Source organism: Triticum urartu, chromosome 3A (genome assembly GCF_056163025.1).
Source record: "Triticum urartu cultivar PI428250 chromosome 3A, HENAU_Tu73, whole genome shotgun sequence".
In the NCBI taxonomy this organism is placed as follows: domain Eukaryota; kingdom Viridiplantae; phylum Streptophyta; class Magnoliopsida; order Poales; family Poaceae; genus Triticum; species Triticum urartu.
The window spans coordinates 586,543,219-586,562,138 of record NC_141875.1 but is presented as its reverse complement, the minus strand read 5'-3'; the positions used below and the strand labels follow the sequence as shown (position 1 = coordinate 586,562,138).

At 43.8% G+C, this 18,920-nt stretch overlaps 1 protein-coding gene and 1 non-coding gene across 2 annotated transcripts; one reads left to right on the top strand and one right to left on the bottom strand.

Annotated features, from left to right (window-relative positions):
- The first annotated feature begins 10,383 nt into the window (after positions 1-10,383).
- On the top strand, positions 10,384-16,012 carry LOC125545242 (ubiquitin-conjugating enzyme E2 7). Its single transcript, XM_048709135.2, has 6 exons — positions 10,384-10,636; positions 10,738-10,840; positions 12,167-12,264; positions 12,338-12,438; positions 14,380-14,457; positions 15,699-16,012. The coding sequence occupies exons 1-6, from the start codon at positions 10,585-10,587 to the stop codon at positions 15,774-15,776; spliced, it is 510 nt and encodes a 169-aa protein (XP_048565092.1). The 5' UTR covers positions 10,384-10,584; the 3' UTR covers positions 15,777-16,012.
- A 2,130-nt stretch (positions 16,013-18,142) lies between these two features.
- TRNAR-CCG (transfer RNA arginine (anticodon CCG)) lies at positions 18,143-18,215 on the bottom strand. Its single transcript has one exon. It is a non-coding gene; the product is annotated as a tRNA-Arg (tRNA).
- Positions 18,216-18,920: the final 705 nt, after the last annotated feature.

Below are 18,920 nucleotides of genomic sequence, written 5' to 3'. Positions count from 1 at the left end.
TAATGGAGGTTGCTAGGTCTGCTCACCGGCCGCGTACGCAACGTGCAGGTGTGCAATGGGCGATGGGCCCAGACCCCTGCGCCATAGGATTTAGACCGGCGTGCTGACCTCTCTGTTGTGCCTAGGTAGGGCTGTGACGTGTTGATCTTCCGAGGCCGAGCATGACCGAGGAAAGTGTGTCCGGCCAAATGGGATCGAGCGTGTTGGGTTATGTGGTGCACCCCTGCAGGGAAGTTAATCTATTCGAATAGCCGTGATCTTCGGTAACAGGACGACTTGGAGTTGTACCTTGACCTTATGACAACTAGAACCGGATACTTAATAAAACACACCCTTCCAAGTGCCAGATACAACCGGTGATCGCTCTCTCACAGGGCGACGAGGGGAGGATCATCGGTTAGGATTATGCTACACGATGCTACTTGGTGAACTTACCATCTACTCTCTTCTCCTGCTGCAAGATGGAGGTTACCAGAAGCGTAGTCTTCGATAGGACTAGCTATCCCCCTCTTATTCCGGCATTCTGCAGTTCAGTCCACATATGATACCCTTATTCCATTTGATACCAATGCATACATATGTAGTGTAGCTCCTTGCTTGCGAGTACTTTGGATGAGTACTCACGGTTGCTTTGCTTCCCCTTTTTCCCCTTTCCTATACCCGATTGCTGCGACCAAACGTTGGAGCCCAGGAGCCAGACGCCACCGTCGATGACGACTACTACTACTCGGGAGGTGCCTACTACTAAGTGTAGCCCGTTGACGGTGACCAGGAGTAGTTTAGGAGGATCCCAGGCAGGAGGCCTGCACCTCTTTTGATCTGTATCCCAGTTTGTGCTAGCCTTCTTAAGGCGGACTTGTTTAACTTATGTCTGTACTCAGATATTGTTGCTTCCGCTGACTCGTCTATGATTGAGCTCTTGTATTCGAGCCCTCGAGGCCCCTGGCTTGTAATATGATGCTTGTATGACTTATTTTATTTGTAGAGTTGTGTTGTGATATCTTCCCGTGAGTCCCTGATCTTGATCGTACACATTTGCGTGTATGATTAGTGTACGATTGAATCAGGGGCATCACAATTCACGCCTATCGGAACCCTGCACAAGCCGAGGAGCCAGAACCGGAACCACAATTTGATCCTTCACGGCAGTCTAACTATCAGTGGGATCCGGAGATGATTGCCAGCCAGTGGCAATCGGAGCCTTCTTCTTCCTCATCATAGTACGACCCCAACAACTATTATTATGGATATCAGCCAGGCCAGCCGTGGCAATAGACCAACTTAGGCCAAAAGCCTAAGCTTGGGGGAGTACGTATTTCTCACCGACATTACATTTATGTTCACACACTCATTGCTAGATGTCAGTGCTCATACTTTTTCATTGTAATATCCATGCTAGTTTATTTCTTTTTCCTGCTTTCTTCTTGTGTGTTTGTTAAACCTTAAGAAAAACCAAAAAAATTTAGTAGTAGTTTATTTTTCTGCTGTAGTAGTAATAATTAAAAAGAAAACCCAAAAATATTTCCCGTTCTTCTTTTGCTTGTTGGGAGCTTTCCCGTGTAAATAGTTTTATTTCTTTTCTTTTCTTTGGGGGTCAGTAGGAGAAGACCATAATTAAATTGTTGAAGTAGCTCTTATATGCATTATTGTTGATTTAACTAAGAACCCATATTGCCTTGTCTTTTCCTGTTTATTGAATGCTCGTAGATTCCAGCTTAGTTCAATGCACTTACACTCTTATTATTATTCACATCATTTGGTCGTGCAAGTGAAAGGCAATTATGATGATATATGATGGACCGACTGAGATAAGAAAAGCTAGTATGAACTTGACCTCTTTTGTTTTTGTAAATATGATGAGTCCCTCGTTCTTGATTCAGTTTATTATGAATAAACATGTTTGCAATGACAATTAGAGATCATAGTTGCTTGTGCCATGCTTGATTAGCTATGAGTTATAATGATTTACCTTGTGTGCCAACATGCTATTGAGATGGTTATGATGTGGTATGATGGGGTGGTATCCTCCTTTGAATGATTTAAGTGACTTGACTTGGCACATGTTCACGCATGTAGTTGAAACAAAATCAACATAGCCTTCACGATATTTATGTTCATGGTGGATTATATCCTACTCATGCTTGCATCCAATGTTTATTAATTTTAATGCATGTACATGGCTGTTGTCGCTCTCTAGTTGGTCACTTCCCAGTCTTTTGCTAGCCTTCACTTGTACTAAGCGGGAATACTGCTTGTGCATCCAATCCCTTAAACCCCAAAGTTATTCCAGATGAGTCCACCATACCTTCCTATATGCGGTATCTACCTGCCGTTCCAAGTAAATTTGTATGTGCCAAACTCTAAACCTTCAAATAAACATTCTGTTTTGTATGCTCGAATTTCTCATGTATCAACAAAGGCTGTCCTTATCTTCCGTGTTAGGTGGGTTATTCTCAAGAGGAGTGGACTCCGCTCCTCACTCACGAGAAAATGGCTGGTCACCGGGATGCCCAGTCCCATGCTTTATGCAAACTAAATCAAAATTAATTGCAAACAAAACTCCCCCTGGGACCTGATGTATGTTGGAGGCACTCGTTATTTCGAGCAAGCCATGGATTGATGCTTGTTGGTGGAGGGGGGTATAAACTTTACCATTCTGTTTGGGAACCGCCTATAATGTGTTTAGCATGGAAGATATCGCCATCTCTTAGTTGTTACGTTGACAATGAAAGTATACCGCTCAAAATACAATTTATCTCTATTTCAAAACCGAGCTCTGGCACCTCTACAAATCCCTGCTTCCCTCTGCGAAGGGCCTATCCATTTACTTTTATGTTGAGTCATCACCCTCTTATTAAAAAACACTAGCTGGAGAGCACAGCTGTCATTTGCATTCATCACTATTAATTTATATTGGGTGTGACTATGATTGGATCTCCTTTACCATGAATTATAATGTCTAGTCAGTCCTTGATCTTTATGGGTGCTCTCCATTTATGTTTTGCGGTCTCAGAAAGGGCTAGCGAGATACCATCTTGTTATATCATATTATGATTGTTTTGAGAAAGTGTTGTCATCCGAGATTTATTATTATGGCTTGCTAGTTGATTATGCTATTGATATGAGTAATTGTGAGACCTGGGAATTATTGCAAATGTGGTTAGTTATGATCTATGCTGAAAACTTGAATGTTGGCTTGACATATTTACAACAATAAGAGCAAACAGAGTTTGTAAAAGTTTTTCTTTCTTTCTTTCAGTTTGTCAACTGAATTGTTTGAGGACAAGCAAGGGTTTAAGCTTGGGGGAGTTGATACGTCTCCGTCGTATCTACATTTCCAAACACTTTTGCCCTTGTTTTGGACTCTAACTTGTATGATTTGAATGGAACTAACCCGGACTGACGCTGTTTTCAGCTGAATTGCCATGGTGTTGTTTTATGTGCAGAAAACAAATATTTTCGGAATGACCTGAAACTCCACGGAACATCTTAGACAAAATAATAAAAAATCCTCACCAAAGATGAAGACCAGGGGGCCCACACCCTGTTCATGAGGGTGGGGGGCGCCCCCTAGGGCGCGCCCCCCTACCTCATGGGCCCCCTGGATGCCCTCCGACGCCAACTCCAACTCTATATATTTGCTTTCGGAGAGAAAAAATCAGAGAGAAGAAATCATCGCGTTTTACGATACGGAGCCGCCGCCAAGCCCTAAAACCTCTCGGGAGGGCTGATCTGGAGTCCGTTCGGGGCTCCGGAGAGGGGGATTCGTCGCCGTCGTCATCATCAACCATCCTCCATCACCAATTTCATGATGCTCACCGTCGTGCGTGAGTAATTCCATCGTAGGCTTGCTGGACGGTGATGGGTTGGATGAGATTTATCATGTAATCGAGTTAGTTTTGTTAGGGTTTCATCCCTAGTATCCACTATGTTCTGAGATTGATGTTGCTATGACTTTGCTATGCTTAATGCTTGTCACTAGGGCCCGAGTGCCATGATTTCAGATATGAACCTATTATGTTTTCATGAATATATGTGAGTTCTTGATCCTATCTTGCAAGTCTATAGTCACCTACTATGTGTTATGATCCGGCAACCCCGAAGTGACAATAATCGGGACCACTCCCGGTGATGACCATAGTTTGAGGAGTTCATGTATTCACTATGTGCTAATGCTTTGTTCCGGTTCTCTATTAAAAGGAGGCCTTAATATCCCTTAGTTTCCAATAGGACCCCGCTGCCACGGGAGGGTAGGACAAAAGATGTCATGCAAGTTCTTTTCCATAAGCATGTATGACTATATACGGAATACATGCCTACATTACATTGATGAATTGAAGCTAGTTCTGTGTCACCCTATGTTATGACTGTTACATGATGAACCGCATCCGGCATAATTATCCATCACTGACCCGGTGCCTACGAGTTTTCCATATACTAGTTCTCGCTTATTTACTTTTCCGCTGCTACTGTTACAATCACTACAAAATACCAAAAACATTACTTTTGCTGCCTTTACTTCTGTTGCTGTTACCACCACTATCATATTACTTTGCTACTAAACACTTTGCTGCAGATACTAAGTTTCCAGGTGTGGTTGAATTGACAACTCAGCTGCTAATACTTGAGAATATTCTTTGACTCCCCTTGTGTCGAATCAATAAATTTGGGTTGAATACTCTACCCTCGAAAGCTGTTGCGATCCCCTATACTTGTGGGTTATCATGAGCCAAGATGTTTTTCCAATGGGTTCACTAATAATTTGGGCATGAACTAACTATTGTCTGTAGTGGCAGAGGCTGCTAATAAATCCAGGCTAAGCTCTCCCAAAATCCTTCACAACTTATTCAAGGTGGGGGGCCAATCCCCCCCCCCCCGACAATATGTACATATCTCTACCTTAGATTGTTTTTACAACCTCATACTAACACGCCGCTGCATCCACCACCTTGCTCGTTTAAGCACCCATGACTTTGCCTTTCTATCACCCGATGGCTGATGTTTCTGTTATGTGGGTTATAAGTGGAAGTAGCGAGGTACGTTCCGGGTAGCTTCATTGTGAAGGGTAGGTCTATAGCCCCATACAAAGCCCTATTCCTTCACCATTCTTGTAATTCCAAAAAAACTACGCTTTTTTGCTTTGTCTACAATCTATTCTCTAGGTGATTTTTGTGAGACAGTAGTACAACGCATAGAGCAACTCCAATAGCTTCTCTATCCGAAAAAGAATTTACTGTTTACAAAGAGTTGATGCAAAAATACTCCACCCAACACCTTCCGTAAACCCAAAAGTTTTTTTACGGCATCCCGTATAATTTCCCCCAACCCCCCTCACGTTTACGGGAAGATGACTCTTCCCGTATAATTTGACGGGCATCAAACCGTCAGAACTTTCATGAGAGGAAACCCTCGCACCGCCATGCAGCTGCCGCAGCACCACGCCATCAATTCCACACCACCGCCACATCAGGCCGCTGCCGCACCGCCCGACATCGCAGCTTGCCGGCCACAGCCGCACGTGACACTAATGTGTGGGCCCTAGGACATTAGCTAGGCTTGTTTAATAAAAACAAAAAAACTAGGAGAATATGTTTACGGGTTGAGAAAAGTAGTCATCGGACAATTTCCCCTAAGTTAACAGGCATCCCATAAAACGATTCTGACGGGAAGTTTTTTAGGGGAACTATTAAAGTTGCTCTTGTCAAATCTCTAGCTCGTCACCTAAAAAAACTTAATCCATAAAGAAATTAGGCCAAGCTAGTGTGATTTGTTGGTATGTGGACAGGCTACTGTTCAGGAAGCTAATGCTATGGCCAACATTATCAATCATTTTTGTTCTGTGTTGGGTCAAACTACAAATTGGGCCAAGTCTGCTATTATGTTTAGTGCTCATGTTAGTCAGGCTGTTATTCAAGATATCAAGCAGATTTTTCCTGTTTCTAACATGGATGCTAATTTTTCTTATCTTGGTCATGCTCTTATTCTTCCTGTTAATAATAGATTTGCGGCCTACAATTTTGTTTTGGATAAATTCATGAATTAGCTTCCTGCTTATAAGGCCAACTTGCTCTCTCATGCAGCTACCAAACTCACTGCTAGTATTAGGAACTTTTGGTGGACGGATATCAGAGAGAATAATTCTAGCAAAAGCTTGTGTCTTAGGACTTGGAAGGATATTTGTAGTTCTAAAAAAGAGGGTGGTCTTGGTATTAGGAACTTACAAGCCATTTAATGAAGGCTTGATGCTTGCAACTGCTTGGCGTGTAGCGAAAGATTCTTCTTCCCATCTTCATCTTGTACTTAAGTCCAAATACTTCCATGATGCTTCCGTGTGGACTGCTAGCCCTTCCAATCCAAAATCAGCTTTTTGGCCCTCCATTCTCAAAATGCTGCCCAAACTCAAAGCTCATTCTTTTTATCAGATTACTCAAGGTAATATTTCTATATGGAGCACCCCATGGTGCTCGCGTTGGAATGCTATTTATGATCATCTTATTATTCAACCTTCAGGATATAGTTACCCTTCTCTTGTTAAAGGTCTTTGTTTTCCTGATATGAAAGAATGGAATTCTACCCTCATTTATTCTCTTTTCCAACAGCCTCTTGCTTCTACTATTATGCAGACTGATATTATTCAAGAGGACAGTCCGGATATTCTATGTTGGGACCTTACTCCTAATGGTATATGTACTTATAAATCTATTTATAAGCTGTGTTTGCAGGATATTCATGCCAATCCTAGATTTGCACCTTCTCGGGTTTCTTCGCATGTCAAGAATCTTCTAAATATGGTCTAGAAACAAAAGATGATGATTCCTAGGGTAAAAACTTTTCCTTGGAGGTTCCTTCGAAAAGCTCTTGCCACGGGTTCAAGAGCTGGCCGCTTCTCTGTGCACATCTCTCAACTTTATAGCAGATGTGGTCAGCCAGAGGATGAAATGCATTTATATTTCCTTTGTGATTTTGCTAGAGCTACTTGGTTTCTAAATCCTTGGTGCGTTAGAATGGATATTTTAGTTCAAAGTAATCCTAATATTCATAGTATTTTCCTTGCTCTGATTAATATGAATTATCCACATGCTTCTCTGCCCAACATTCTCAACTTTATGTGGTGTCTTTGGAAAGCTAGGAATGATTATCTTTTTAGTAGGAAAAGAGCTCTTCCTCATCATATTAACACTTCCGCTATAGCTCTGTGTAATGAACTCAATGATTATGTACATATTTCTTCTCAGCTCCAATCCAATAAGATGGTCGGTGCTTTACCTCTTACTAATCAACGCCTTGGACTATTAGAAAAGTCCAGGTTGATTTCTTCTGCTACTTTTCAGATCTTCGGTCCCAGGTGTTTCACATCTCTAGGGAGATCTCATGAGGTTCTAACATCAGCGGTGAAGCCTAATATATGTTGTTTCGCTTCAGCTCATCGAAATATGACTTGCTCTGTAGTTTTTTTCTCTCTAGTTCTCAATCTCAGGGCTTTGTAATTTATGATGTATGATTGTTACTAGTCTGGAATGAAAAGGTTCGGCGTCTCGTGCGCCTTTTGTTGTTAAATTAAAAAAAAGGATTTCACCTTCTGGTCCACCGGCGTCGCGTAGACCGCACTACTGGTGTCGCGGAGGAGACGTGCGACCGCGTGCGGTTGCATAGTAGTAGTACGTACTATGAGACGAGCAGCGGAGACAAACCTATGCTCCGATCGTTATCCCCATCGCCATCGCGGCGGCCGCGCGGGGGCGCCGGCCGGTGAATGAATCGATATGCATGGGCCCTACGGCCGTCTCCGAGCGCGGAAGATCTCCCGAATCTGTTTCAGCTGGAGTCTGCTAACGATGGTTAAGGGCGTGGCAGCCGGCGACTCGTCCAGGCCAGTCCGTTCCGTCTCCTTCCCGCGCGCATCGGCCACAGCGGGGTGAGGCGTCGCACGGGATGGCACTGTTTCAGTCGGCGGCGGCCTGGCTCGTCCATCGTCGCCGTCATCATCGTGTCGCCCTGGGGGTCGGTGGGGGGAGAGAACGCGAACGCGAACACCAACGCGGGCTCGCGCGGCTGCAGCGCCGCTACGCAACCTTTGTCGGCCCATTTGCGCGTCGCCGTCAAGGGGTCGCGTACCCGTAAAAAGGACGAGGGGGCCCGCGCCCGCGCAACTTGCTCGCAGTGGGCCCGGATCCGGCTGTGTGGCTCCGCCGGGTCCAACCGAGGCTCCTGTGTAAACAAATGCGTCAGAATCCTCCGGTTTGTGCTTTGGTTCGCCGCTCAATTCATGGTCCAGAACGACGGCGCCATCCGGGATTGTTGATGGTCGGTCTGTATATTTTCGCAAAAAAATATACTGTAGTATGAAATAATTGTTCTTCAGTCGTGATAACCATCAATGCAAGTCGAATGGTTTTTCGCCCCAAAATCAAGTCTTATAAACTGCATATATACTTGAGAAATGATTTTATACCGCATCCTTTTCAAAATATAAAGTGTATTATTACTTTCAAAAAGTTAACCTTCTTCTATGTTTGACTAAATTCATAGAGACAAACATTAACTTCCACATATAAAATGCGACTGTGTCCGATAAAATACGGGCCTTCTCCTCCTCCGTCTTCCGTTGGCGGAAAGAAGGGGTGGGGATCCCGGATATTCGTCGTGACGTTGTGGTTAGGTCTCGTCGGATTGGCATTTCATTGCCTAATGGTGGTGTTATGCCGATCAAGAATAACATTTTTTCGCGACTGCTGGTGCATCTCGTTGGGGGCAGTCTCATCGATTATTTGTAGTAGATAGGGGAGATCATCTGGTTGTTGCTCTTCTGAAGTGGTGGTTTTGTGTGTGTCTTCCTGTTACGTAGCGGAGTGGACATCGACTCTTGGTGTCTTGTCCTCTGACTCTTTCTCTGGTCTGTCACATTCGACCAATTTCAGCGTCATTTGGGAGCTTATAAGGTCAGGTCGGCCTGACTCCGTTTGGCCGGATTTGGGGTTGTCCTCCAACCTTCTTTGTCGCTTTTTTTTCATGCGGTGTTATGTTTCCCTAGATCATTGTTGTCGGCATCTTCTGGCTTCGGCCGATGAGTTTGGGCCGTTGTGTCAACAATGTCTCCTTGGTCTTGATGGTGTTTCATGGGTCTAGAGGCATCATCAAGCTCGCTCACCGCGCGCCCCCGTCGAGTGCAGGACGAAGACGACGTCAATTTCTCAAAAGATACATATGCAATTTCTATTTTTTTATAAGGGTGTTCTTTGGTCAATTGTTTTGACAAGTGAGTGCCACAAAAACTAAAAGACATGTTTTATAGCACGACAATTCTTTTTTTTCGCGAATACACAAAGCTTGCGTATCATTCATTGATAGAAGAAGTTAGAGTGAGTACATGGGGTGGTACAGCTCATGGCACGAACGCAAAAGGCGTGAACATGGTTGCCGAAGCAGAGAGACATGAAATGCTCGACCCAAAAAAAAACACAGCTAAACTCGCCAACCAGGAAAGCAACCCAAGCAACAACTAGACGATCAACATCTCCACATCTAGCACTGAGGACGCCACGAGCAAACAAGACAACCCCTTCACAAAGGAGAACGACACCAAGACGTAGTCTTCGTCCGATCCGAAAAATTGGACCTAGGGTTTCCCCTGCTACTCGAAGAGGGGCACGGATAACGGCCATGACAGAGCCTTCAAGAAGGGGACTACACCCACGAGTGTCGCCGCTGCCAGCAAAAGATGCAGGGACTTCGCCCTGGCCATGTCCCGAGCAATCCCAAGCTGCCGGAGTACGAGCCGGAGAAGAGGAAGTCGGGCTTAAGCTGGAACTGCGACTGCCGGGAGGGGAGCCACGCTCAACGCCGAGGAGGCACCGGGCGCCACCGGAAGTGCGAGCTCTGAAGGAGGGCGAGGTATCATGGTTGACACGCAATTCAACACACAATGTTGTACGACGCTGAGTGTTGACCGAAAAAAATGCAACATGTTCAACAATTAGGTGTAGCGGAGATGCGTATGTTGAGATGGATGTGTGATCACACAAAGAAAGACCAGTCCGGGGTGATGATATACAAGATAGAGTTGGGGTAGACATGGACAATTGACTGCGAGATATTATGTGGTTTAACTCTAGCCTACCGCATTTTGTTTATGATTAAAGGTTTTATTGTTGTTGTTGTTGTTGTAATGGTGGTCAACTTTTTTGACATGGAATGAGGCCTTTTTCCTAATATCTAAAGAAAAATAAGTCAATAAGAGTAGTACTGGAATGAACTTCGAAATTAAAAACGCAGTCAAGATTAAAAACTCGAAATGAACTCCCTCACCTTTGCCCGAAATGGACTTGGCATCTACATCGGCGCTCCAGCGGCCACCGGACTCCCCCCACTATAATTGGCTCCGCTGGCTGCTGCTGCCACTCATCAACAACCTCTCCGCTTTCTCCTTCCCGTCTCTCTCCTCTGGTCCCGATTCCCTTCTCCGAGCTCCTCCCCCCTATAAATAAGGCGGCCCGCGGCGGCCATCAATTCCCGTCACCGCCCACCGAGGCCGCGAATTATTCCTCCGCCCCGCCCGCCGCGAAAACCCTAGCCGCCGCCGATCCCATGGCCACCGCCTCCAGCCAGGCGAGCCTCCTCCTCCAGAAGCAGCTCCGAGGTGCGGATCCGGCCGCCGCCTCCCGCTTGATCCGTCCACGCGCCTCGCTTTTCTCCCCCCGCCCGGTCTCGGCTGATCTGGGTTGCCGCTGTTTTATGCAGATCTCGCGAAGCACCCCGTCGATGGGTTCTCAGCCGGGCTCGTCGACGACAGCAACGTCTTCGAGTGGCAGGTCACCATCATCGGCCCGCCCGAGACCCTATAGTGAGTCCGGATTCCCCTCCGATTCGCATCGCCTCCCGATTTCGCATCGCCGTGAATTCTGCCTGTTTTGTGGGTCGGTGACTGGCTCTGAAATTCGTTAGCGCCTCAGGTAGGCAGCGTAGCATGGGGTCGAATTTTCGTTTTATCTAGATTGTTGTGGCGTGTTGGCATGGCTACCCTGCCCGTAATACATGGCCGGTTGAGTTCCATTTGCGCTGTGCGTGTGGGAGCGCGCAGCCGTACAGGCAACTCTGTTTGCTCTTTGCTGGGCAGATACATCTGGTGATGGTGTGGAATTGGGTCTGCCGCGTTGCGGTGCGCAGATTCAAGGAAATTTGAGGTAGATCGTTTCATCATGTTAGTAGGTTGAGATATATGTATCATCTGTTTGGAGTTTAGTATAATATGCCGATGGGGTAAATTGGGTTGCTCGCCCCATTCTGTGCTGGTGAGGTTCATCGTGGTTTGGGGGTTGATTCTTCCACTTCTTCGGTAGCACTCTGCTTTTGTAAAATGCCGGGCAAGTTTGTGAGGCTTCTCTCAAGTAGTGACTAGTGACGCCCTGAAGTTTCATTCTAGTTTCATCAGGTGATTTGGTGCATGAGGGGATTTTTCATAGCAATCACAAAATTCCCTTTCTGATGAAAATTTAAGTTGAGAGTAAACGCATCCAAGTGAAGTAAATTGATCCTTGCTGTTACTTAATGTCCAGATAGCGAGCTGAGACTATACATTTTTTAGGCCAGAGTTGTGCAGATACTAATAAGTGATAATAGTGTGGATCAATGAGGTCAATGTGCATATGCACCGCCGAACACCTCTCTTTGTTTCAAAACCTGTGCTCTCATTCATAGAGATGGGTTTGAGTTGTAAAGGGAGCATGTCAACCACTTTCGTTTAGACCATCACTTGTACTCCCTGCCATTTGTTTGAAGTGTACCAAGCCCCAATTTGAATTGCTTTGTTGGTTTGTTCTCTTCCTGATTGAAATTGCTTGTAGCAATTTGGCATATTTGGTAAAACATGTTCGTATAAATATTAATTTATTTAACAAGCATACACTATCTGATCCTTTTTACAATGCTGAAATTTTCTGTTCTCTTTATCTGGAAGAGAACTGGCGATGATCTAAGGAGCTTTGTTGTTGTTTTTGGATGGCTTAGATATTGCTTTCTTGCTTTGAGATTTACTTTGGGGCTGTATTGTATGGATCTTGCGTCATCTTGGCCTCTTCTTCTAATACAAAAAGACATGCATTTGGGTGTTGGGGGGGGGGGGGTATCGTATCCTTTGATCTGCTCAGTAACGCTGATTTCCTTTTTGCAGTGATGGAGGCTATTTCAATGCAATAATGAGCTTCCCACAAAATTATCCGAATAGCCCTCCAACAGTCAGATTCACTTCTGAAATGTGGCATCCTAATGGTCTGATTTCCACAATTACAACCTCATGTGCTTGTACGATCCATCAATCTGACATTATGCTATTTTTTCCCAGTTTATCCGGATGGGCGGGTATGCATTTCTATTCTTCATCCACCTGGTGATGATCCCAACGGATACGAGCTCGCGAGTGAGCGTTGGACACCAGTCCATACGGTAGTGCTTCTTATTTAGTGTCTACCACGCTAAAATTTTGCTTCTGTTCCATTTCTTCTGCTTAATGCCTTTATCTGCTACATTTGTCGCCATACATCATCAAACATCATTCAAAAAGAAAAAAAGGACCCTGTAATGCAATGTAATGCCAACTGTAAAAGAACGCAAAAATTTAAGTTCATTGATAACTAAGTCTTTAGTCTGAAGCAAGTTGGGGTAGGCTAGACCTGAAACCTGTAAGATCTCAAAACGAACTCATGGTTTTGGCACGTGCATAGCCAACTTTCACCCACCCCTATCCATGGCTAGTTCTTTCGTGACATTCCAGTCCTTCAGATCTCTCTTTACAAACCTCTCTTACATTAGCAACACGCTTGAACCGTCCACTATGCACTGAAGCTTCTGGAGGCATGTGTTGTATATGCCCAAACCATCTCAGACGATGTTGGACAAGCTTCTCTTCAATTAGTGCTACCCCAACTCTCTCATCTATACCATCATTTCGGACCCGATCCCTTCTCATGTGGCAACAAATCCATCTCAACGTGCACATCTCTGCTACACCTAACTGTTGAACATATCACCTTTTAGTCGACCAACACTCAGCGCCGTACAACCTTGCGGGTCAAATCACTGTCCTATAGAACCTGCCTTTTAGCTTTTGTGGCACTCTCTTGTCACAGAGAACGCCAGAAGCTTGGCGCCGCTTCATCCATCCGGCTTTGATTCCATGGCTCACATCTTCATCGATATCACCATCCTTCCGCGGCATGACCCCAAATATTGGAAGGTGTCCTTCTGATGTACCACCTGCTCATCAAAGCTAACCTCCTCCTCATGCCTAGTAGTACTGAAACCGCACCTCATGTACTCATTTTTAGTTCTACTAAGCCTAAAACCTTTCCATTCCGAAGTTTGTCTCCATAGCTCTTAACTTTCTATTAACACTTGTCTGACTATCATCGACTAGCACGACATCATCCGCAAAGAGCATACACCATGGGGTTCCTTTATCCCTTGTGACCTCATCCATCACCAAAACAAATGGATAAGGGCTCAAAGTTGACCCTTTGTGCAGTCCTATTTTAATCACGAAGTCATCAGTGTCACCATCACTTGCCACAACATCATCGTACATGTCTTTGTAAATCTTAACTAAAATGCGTTATCATCACCATTTCTTGTAAATTTTAACTAAAATTTCAACTGAGAACAACCTGAGCGTGAAAAATGTAACTGTTTGTCATTGTATTATAGAACAATGGGCGATGCCTTACTCGCGCATGTGTATGTGTTTATGATGACCTTTTATGTCATTTTTTTACTTGTATAGCCTTTTTGTTTGTCCTTTTAATAAGAAAGATGCTCAAATACGGTGTTATAATCATTGGGCTAAAGTGTTGTCATGTCTATGGTTAGAGTACTACATCATTGTCTACGTATGAGCGTTGACAGTCTCAATTTCGTATCAGTTTAGTTGGTTCATTTAATGAAGGTTGGAAAACATGAAGAGGCTTTGACTGTTTTGGTCTTATAGGATTCTGTTTTCTTGTTGTACGAATGAACACCATCTTCTGAAAATGCTCACACTTCATATGCTGATTGTTATAAATGCTTGAAAAATACCAGAGCACTTGATTTTTATACATGCTTTTGAATCCATCATCAGAAAGAGATGGTCATCTTATTAATTACACTCCTACGATGGCACTTTGAAATGCGGTACATGTTTCACAGTTCTCCTCTCAAGCATATATATTTCTTTGGGTTAATTATGAGCTCAACATTGAGTATTTTCCACTTGATTGGAGTGCTCCTCTTGACCAGATTTTCCGTTTCCTTTTTAGTTTCTGATCTGAAGGTGAATAGTTAGCAGACACATGCCAATGTTTGTGTATGCTTATAATAGTTGTTAATTTAAACTTTGGTCTCCATTTGCAGGTTGAGAGTATAGTATTAAGCATCATTTCGATGCTTTCTAGTCCAAATGATGAATCACCGGCAAATATTGAAGCAGCTGTAAGTTAACTTTAATAATTCCCAAGAAAATTTCATTTTCCTGGTGATTTGTCTAGATGACAAATCATCCCATCCCCTTGTTTTCATGAGTTCAATGATCTTTAAGGTGCAGCGGGTGCTGCTATCTATTGATATATTGTAAAAAAGAAGCAATTACAGTTGCTGTTACTCGCCAATGCTGAATATTCTGTCCTGACAGTTCTAAGGAAGTTAATTGTTGTGCATGTTAGGTCACATTACGTAATATCCATTGTAAAGAGACCAGACAGCAATGGCTTGAAGTAGCAGGCTGCTTGGTGATGGAGGGTACTGGTTGGGGATGAATGGATCTAGGATATAGCTGATCAAGAAAGAAAAGACGACAATGCGGTTTGGGGATGAACGGATCTAGGACATAGCCGGTCAAGAAAGACGACAATGCGGTTTTAACTAGAGATTTTGTTTATTATCTCTTAGATAGAGCTGAGCCTAAGAGACGAACTAGAGCTATGATAAATTTCTACTAGTCAACTGGGTATGTTAAGTATCCAAAAAAATGGCACATGCAACTAAAATAAGAATCATGGATCTCACCAGTGCTATTCAGCAAGACATGCAGCCAGAAGACATATAGCTAACCTAACTATGCATCTAAGCGAACCCAGAATGTAACTGGACTTGTTCTTAATTCTTTTTGAGAAATCATTGTTAATATTATCATCAACACCATCCTGTTGAGGTTACCTAGAACCCTTAAGACCTGGTAGCTATTTCCAGGGAAAAGACGACCTGGGTGGAATATTCTTATAAGCCCTGCGGAAAATTGTGTGACCATTTGGGAGAGAGAAGCGGATGCTAGCGTGTAGCGTCTTATTTCCTAGCCGCAGCAGAGCAGGTTGTGAGGCGGAGGACACCAGAACTTCGCGTCGCGGGCAGTGGCGCGGCGTCAGAAGGACGGGGAGAACTTTTCCGGAGTGATGAGGCAAGGGTTTCCTAGCCAGGGAATTGGGGTGGGTTGGGCCTGCGTAAAGACCGGGGCTAAATTAACTCGTGCTCTTCCCACCCAGGCAAATGACGGGGATCCTGGGGTGATCCCTTGCTACCAAACTAGGCCTAAAGGTTCCATGAGATACTCTTGCAGCCAGCTCTTCACTGTCTTATGCTAACCTTGCAATATTTGTAATTTGAGCTGTCTTTTTGCTGAATGGAAAGTTATCGCTATAGTACCCTTTTGCACTTCCTAATGGATGTTTCTTGTGCAGAAGGACTGGAGAGAGAAGCAGGATGAGTTCAAGAAGAAGGTCAGGCGCGCTGTACGGAAATCCCAGGAAATGCTCTGAATAAAGTGGGAGTACTGGGGAAGTTAGCCATGCCATTTCAGGTGTGGAGGGTTTTGCTGTCGATCTCCAAATGTCCATCCGACACTAGCAATTTCACTTCTCCCCTGTATATTTTCCATTAGCCTGTCTCCTGTGGAGGTCTTGGTTTTGACTCTGAAAACGCAACGCATATTTCTAAGGGTCTGGTTGTTGTAATTGTGTGGCTTCGGCTATCAAATATTGAGAAACTTTGGAGAGCTGCTACTTACCATAATTCTTTAACGAACCTGATATAAACGGACACCTGCCTGGTCAGCTAATTGTTGAACTCCTCCAGAGTCGGACGTACGGAGTATATGTGTATGGGAATGGGAGTGGTGTGTTCTCGTCTGGAAATAAAATGGTTCCACTGCATTGGTGAACCCCAAAAAAAGAAATGGTCCAGTGACGGTACAATTACCTCATTCGAAGTTAATGGAGCAGTAGTACACGCCTGTATCGAAATTGCTACACACATGGTTATTATTATTTTGAACCTGAAACAGTTCTACAGTATTTTCAGTTTAAATAAAATATGTACAAAGTTAAAATTTACAAGCAGATAGAAATCTGCATCTGCCCAATGCTAGTAGCTTTTTCTAACATGAAAAGCTAAAGTTCAGAGTTCTACTAGTCAAATCGTGGAACCAATCCACTAGCAGATTGTATGAGCTCAAACTTCTAGGAAGAGGGCTTGGCACTTCATTTTTGAAAAATTTCACATTCCTCTGCATCCATGTTCCAGCATCCTAGGACAGTGATGTCCATGGCAATTCCTTGGGTAATGTGTGGTTGAGGAGCAGAACTTCATCAAAGAAAAATTCCTCTGTTCTGCTTGGGGAGATTGAAAAGCAGCATTGTTGTGCAAAATCGCAGTCCCAAAGTAAATGATGGATGGTTTCCTCACAGTTATCATTGCACAAGACATGGTTATATGAGCTGACGAAGAACGATTTTTGTTTGAGCAGTCCTCTTGTGTTCACTCTGTCATATAAAGCCAGCCAAAAGAAAAAATTGTGTTTAATTCTTCCTGCACATTTCCAGAGCTGTTTGAAAAAACAGTGAGAGTTAGGCATGCCCATAAGGTGCATATACATTTTCTTGGAGTAGTCCTTGACTTAGACCAACTGTCAGATGCTGCAGAGAGATTAAGTTGGTTCATAGTGGCAGCCAGCATGTTGAACTGTGTCAAGGCCTGATTGGAGAGTGGTCTGTGGAATTGATTTGACAATTCTTGCTGAGTGGACATTTCTGCCAAAGTAATATTTGTCCTTGATGGCAAAGGAGTGGAGCTCAGGGTATTGCACAGCCAGAGATTGACCACTCCAGTGTCCAGTTGTCCTTCCAAAAGATCACTGTCTGCCCAGAGCCCACTTGACATGTTGCCACTTCCTTGTACAGTGGAATTAGCTTAAGATGAGCTCTCCACCAAAAGGATCCTTCAATTTTTCTCCCCATGGGCAACAAAGCTGCGCTTGATTTCTCATCAGTGTATATGGAAATCAGAACGGTATATGGTTGAATCATCGACTAATCACTTTCTTTCAATCAGAATGAAACTTGGCCAAAATACTTAGAGCAAGCCATGGTACATCTTTGTTCCAAACATTGTTTTCATAGAATCATCGACTAATCACTTTCTTTCAATCAGAATGAAACTTGGCCAAAATGCTTAGAGCAAGCCATGGTACATCTTTGTTCCAAACATTGTTTTCATAAGAAAAAAACAGCAAAATCTGGCTAAGACCAATGACTTTTATTTTTATTTTGTTGAGACTTGAGGAGCTTTATTAATCATTAATCAGAGTTACAATCAAACTGCAACGCATCAGCTATTTTTTTTGGGAACAAAGTTGATTCAAAGACAATCTACGTTACATACAACTTCTTTACGGAAATGCTAACTTAACTTCGTTAAAACCAATTCCAATCTATTTGCATAACAATACACAAAACCAACTGAACTACGACTTCATAAACAAACAACACCTTCACCACATGTTCTGGATAATGATGGCCATTGCCAACCAAGTCTTCCCTTGGATGGAATGGTCCCATCCCCGACAAGTAGGACAAATTACAGCAACAGTCACCAGAGGGTTACATGACGGAAATGGATAAGCCATTCGGGGGTAAAACTGGTTAGACAGGGAGGCATGATCACTGTCAAAATTCTGCACTTTGTGACAATCCTCTTGGCAGGAAGCTGGGGTCTTGGGACCAATCATGTTCACAAGAACCTTGAATACCTTGTGGGCGCTGCCACTACGTCACTGTCTGCTGAAAAACACAAGAAACAAAAACAAGAGCCAGGACGAAATTTCCTCTACAAAAAACCCAAGGCAAATTGATCATAGTGGGATTCGAACCCACGACCTATAGATTCGGAATCTAACGCGATATCCACTTCGCTATATGACCATTCTTGGTTTCAATACACAATTTTTGATACATAGGGGCACCTACATCCATGTCCTAACTTCAAAGATGGCAGGGCACCAGACACAAAAGATAAGGTTAAGGCATACATAACTAGTAAAGCACACACATAACTAGTATCAGTAACATCAGACTGAAACAAAGGTATGGTAAATCAGAACTAGCATCAAATTATCAGCAGGGGAAGCACACTCTGATTCATACATCTATAGAACCGGTTAAATCCTGTGAAGGTTGTTATTGCAAACAGCTTTTGGAGTTTGGGGGTGAAACTCGAACCAAAACAGAGGGTTGTAAAGTGAACCCTAAGACATGTTCACGGGGGTAACGAAAGCACGGCAGATTTCCCAAATGTGTAACATATACAGTTATGAGTGATTTATTATTAACCCCTAAATGACGGCTTTACTAACACTATTGCACTGTACACAGACTTCTCTATCTAGAAACTGCAGTCTAAGAGCACTTCCAATGCTCCACCATCAGGAATATCTTGATGATGCCACATAGGATTGAATCTGATGTGGAAGGTAAAGAAGAGAGACAGGGTACCTGTGTCTTACAAAATATACGACTAAAATGGAAAACCAATGCATATGTAGGTCACTTTAGTGCTGAACGGATCCACCACGCCTCTGCCTCCAAAATGAAGTCCCTGTTTGTCATATTTCTTCCTCTAACCTTGCC

Bases quoted from the DNA above. Each gene is read 5' to 3' on its own strand.
- LOC125545242 (XM_048709135.2), top strand. From the start codon at position 10,585: ATGGCCACCGCCTCCAGCCAGGCGAGCCTCCTCCTCCAGAAGCAGCTC. The intron at 10,637-10,737 runs GTGCGGATCCGG...TGTTTTATGCAG, and splicing joins CCTCCAGAAGCAGCTCCGAG to ATCTCGCGAAGCACCCCGTC. The intron at 14,458-15,698 runs GTAAGTTAACTT...TTTCTTGTGCAG, and splicing joins CGGCAAATATTGAAGCAGCT to AAGGACTGGAGAGAGAAGCA.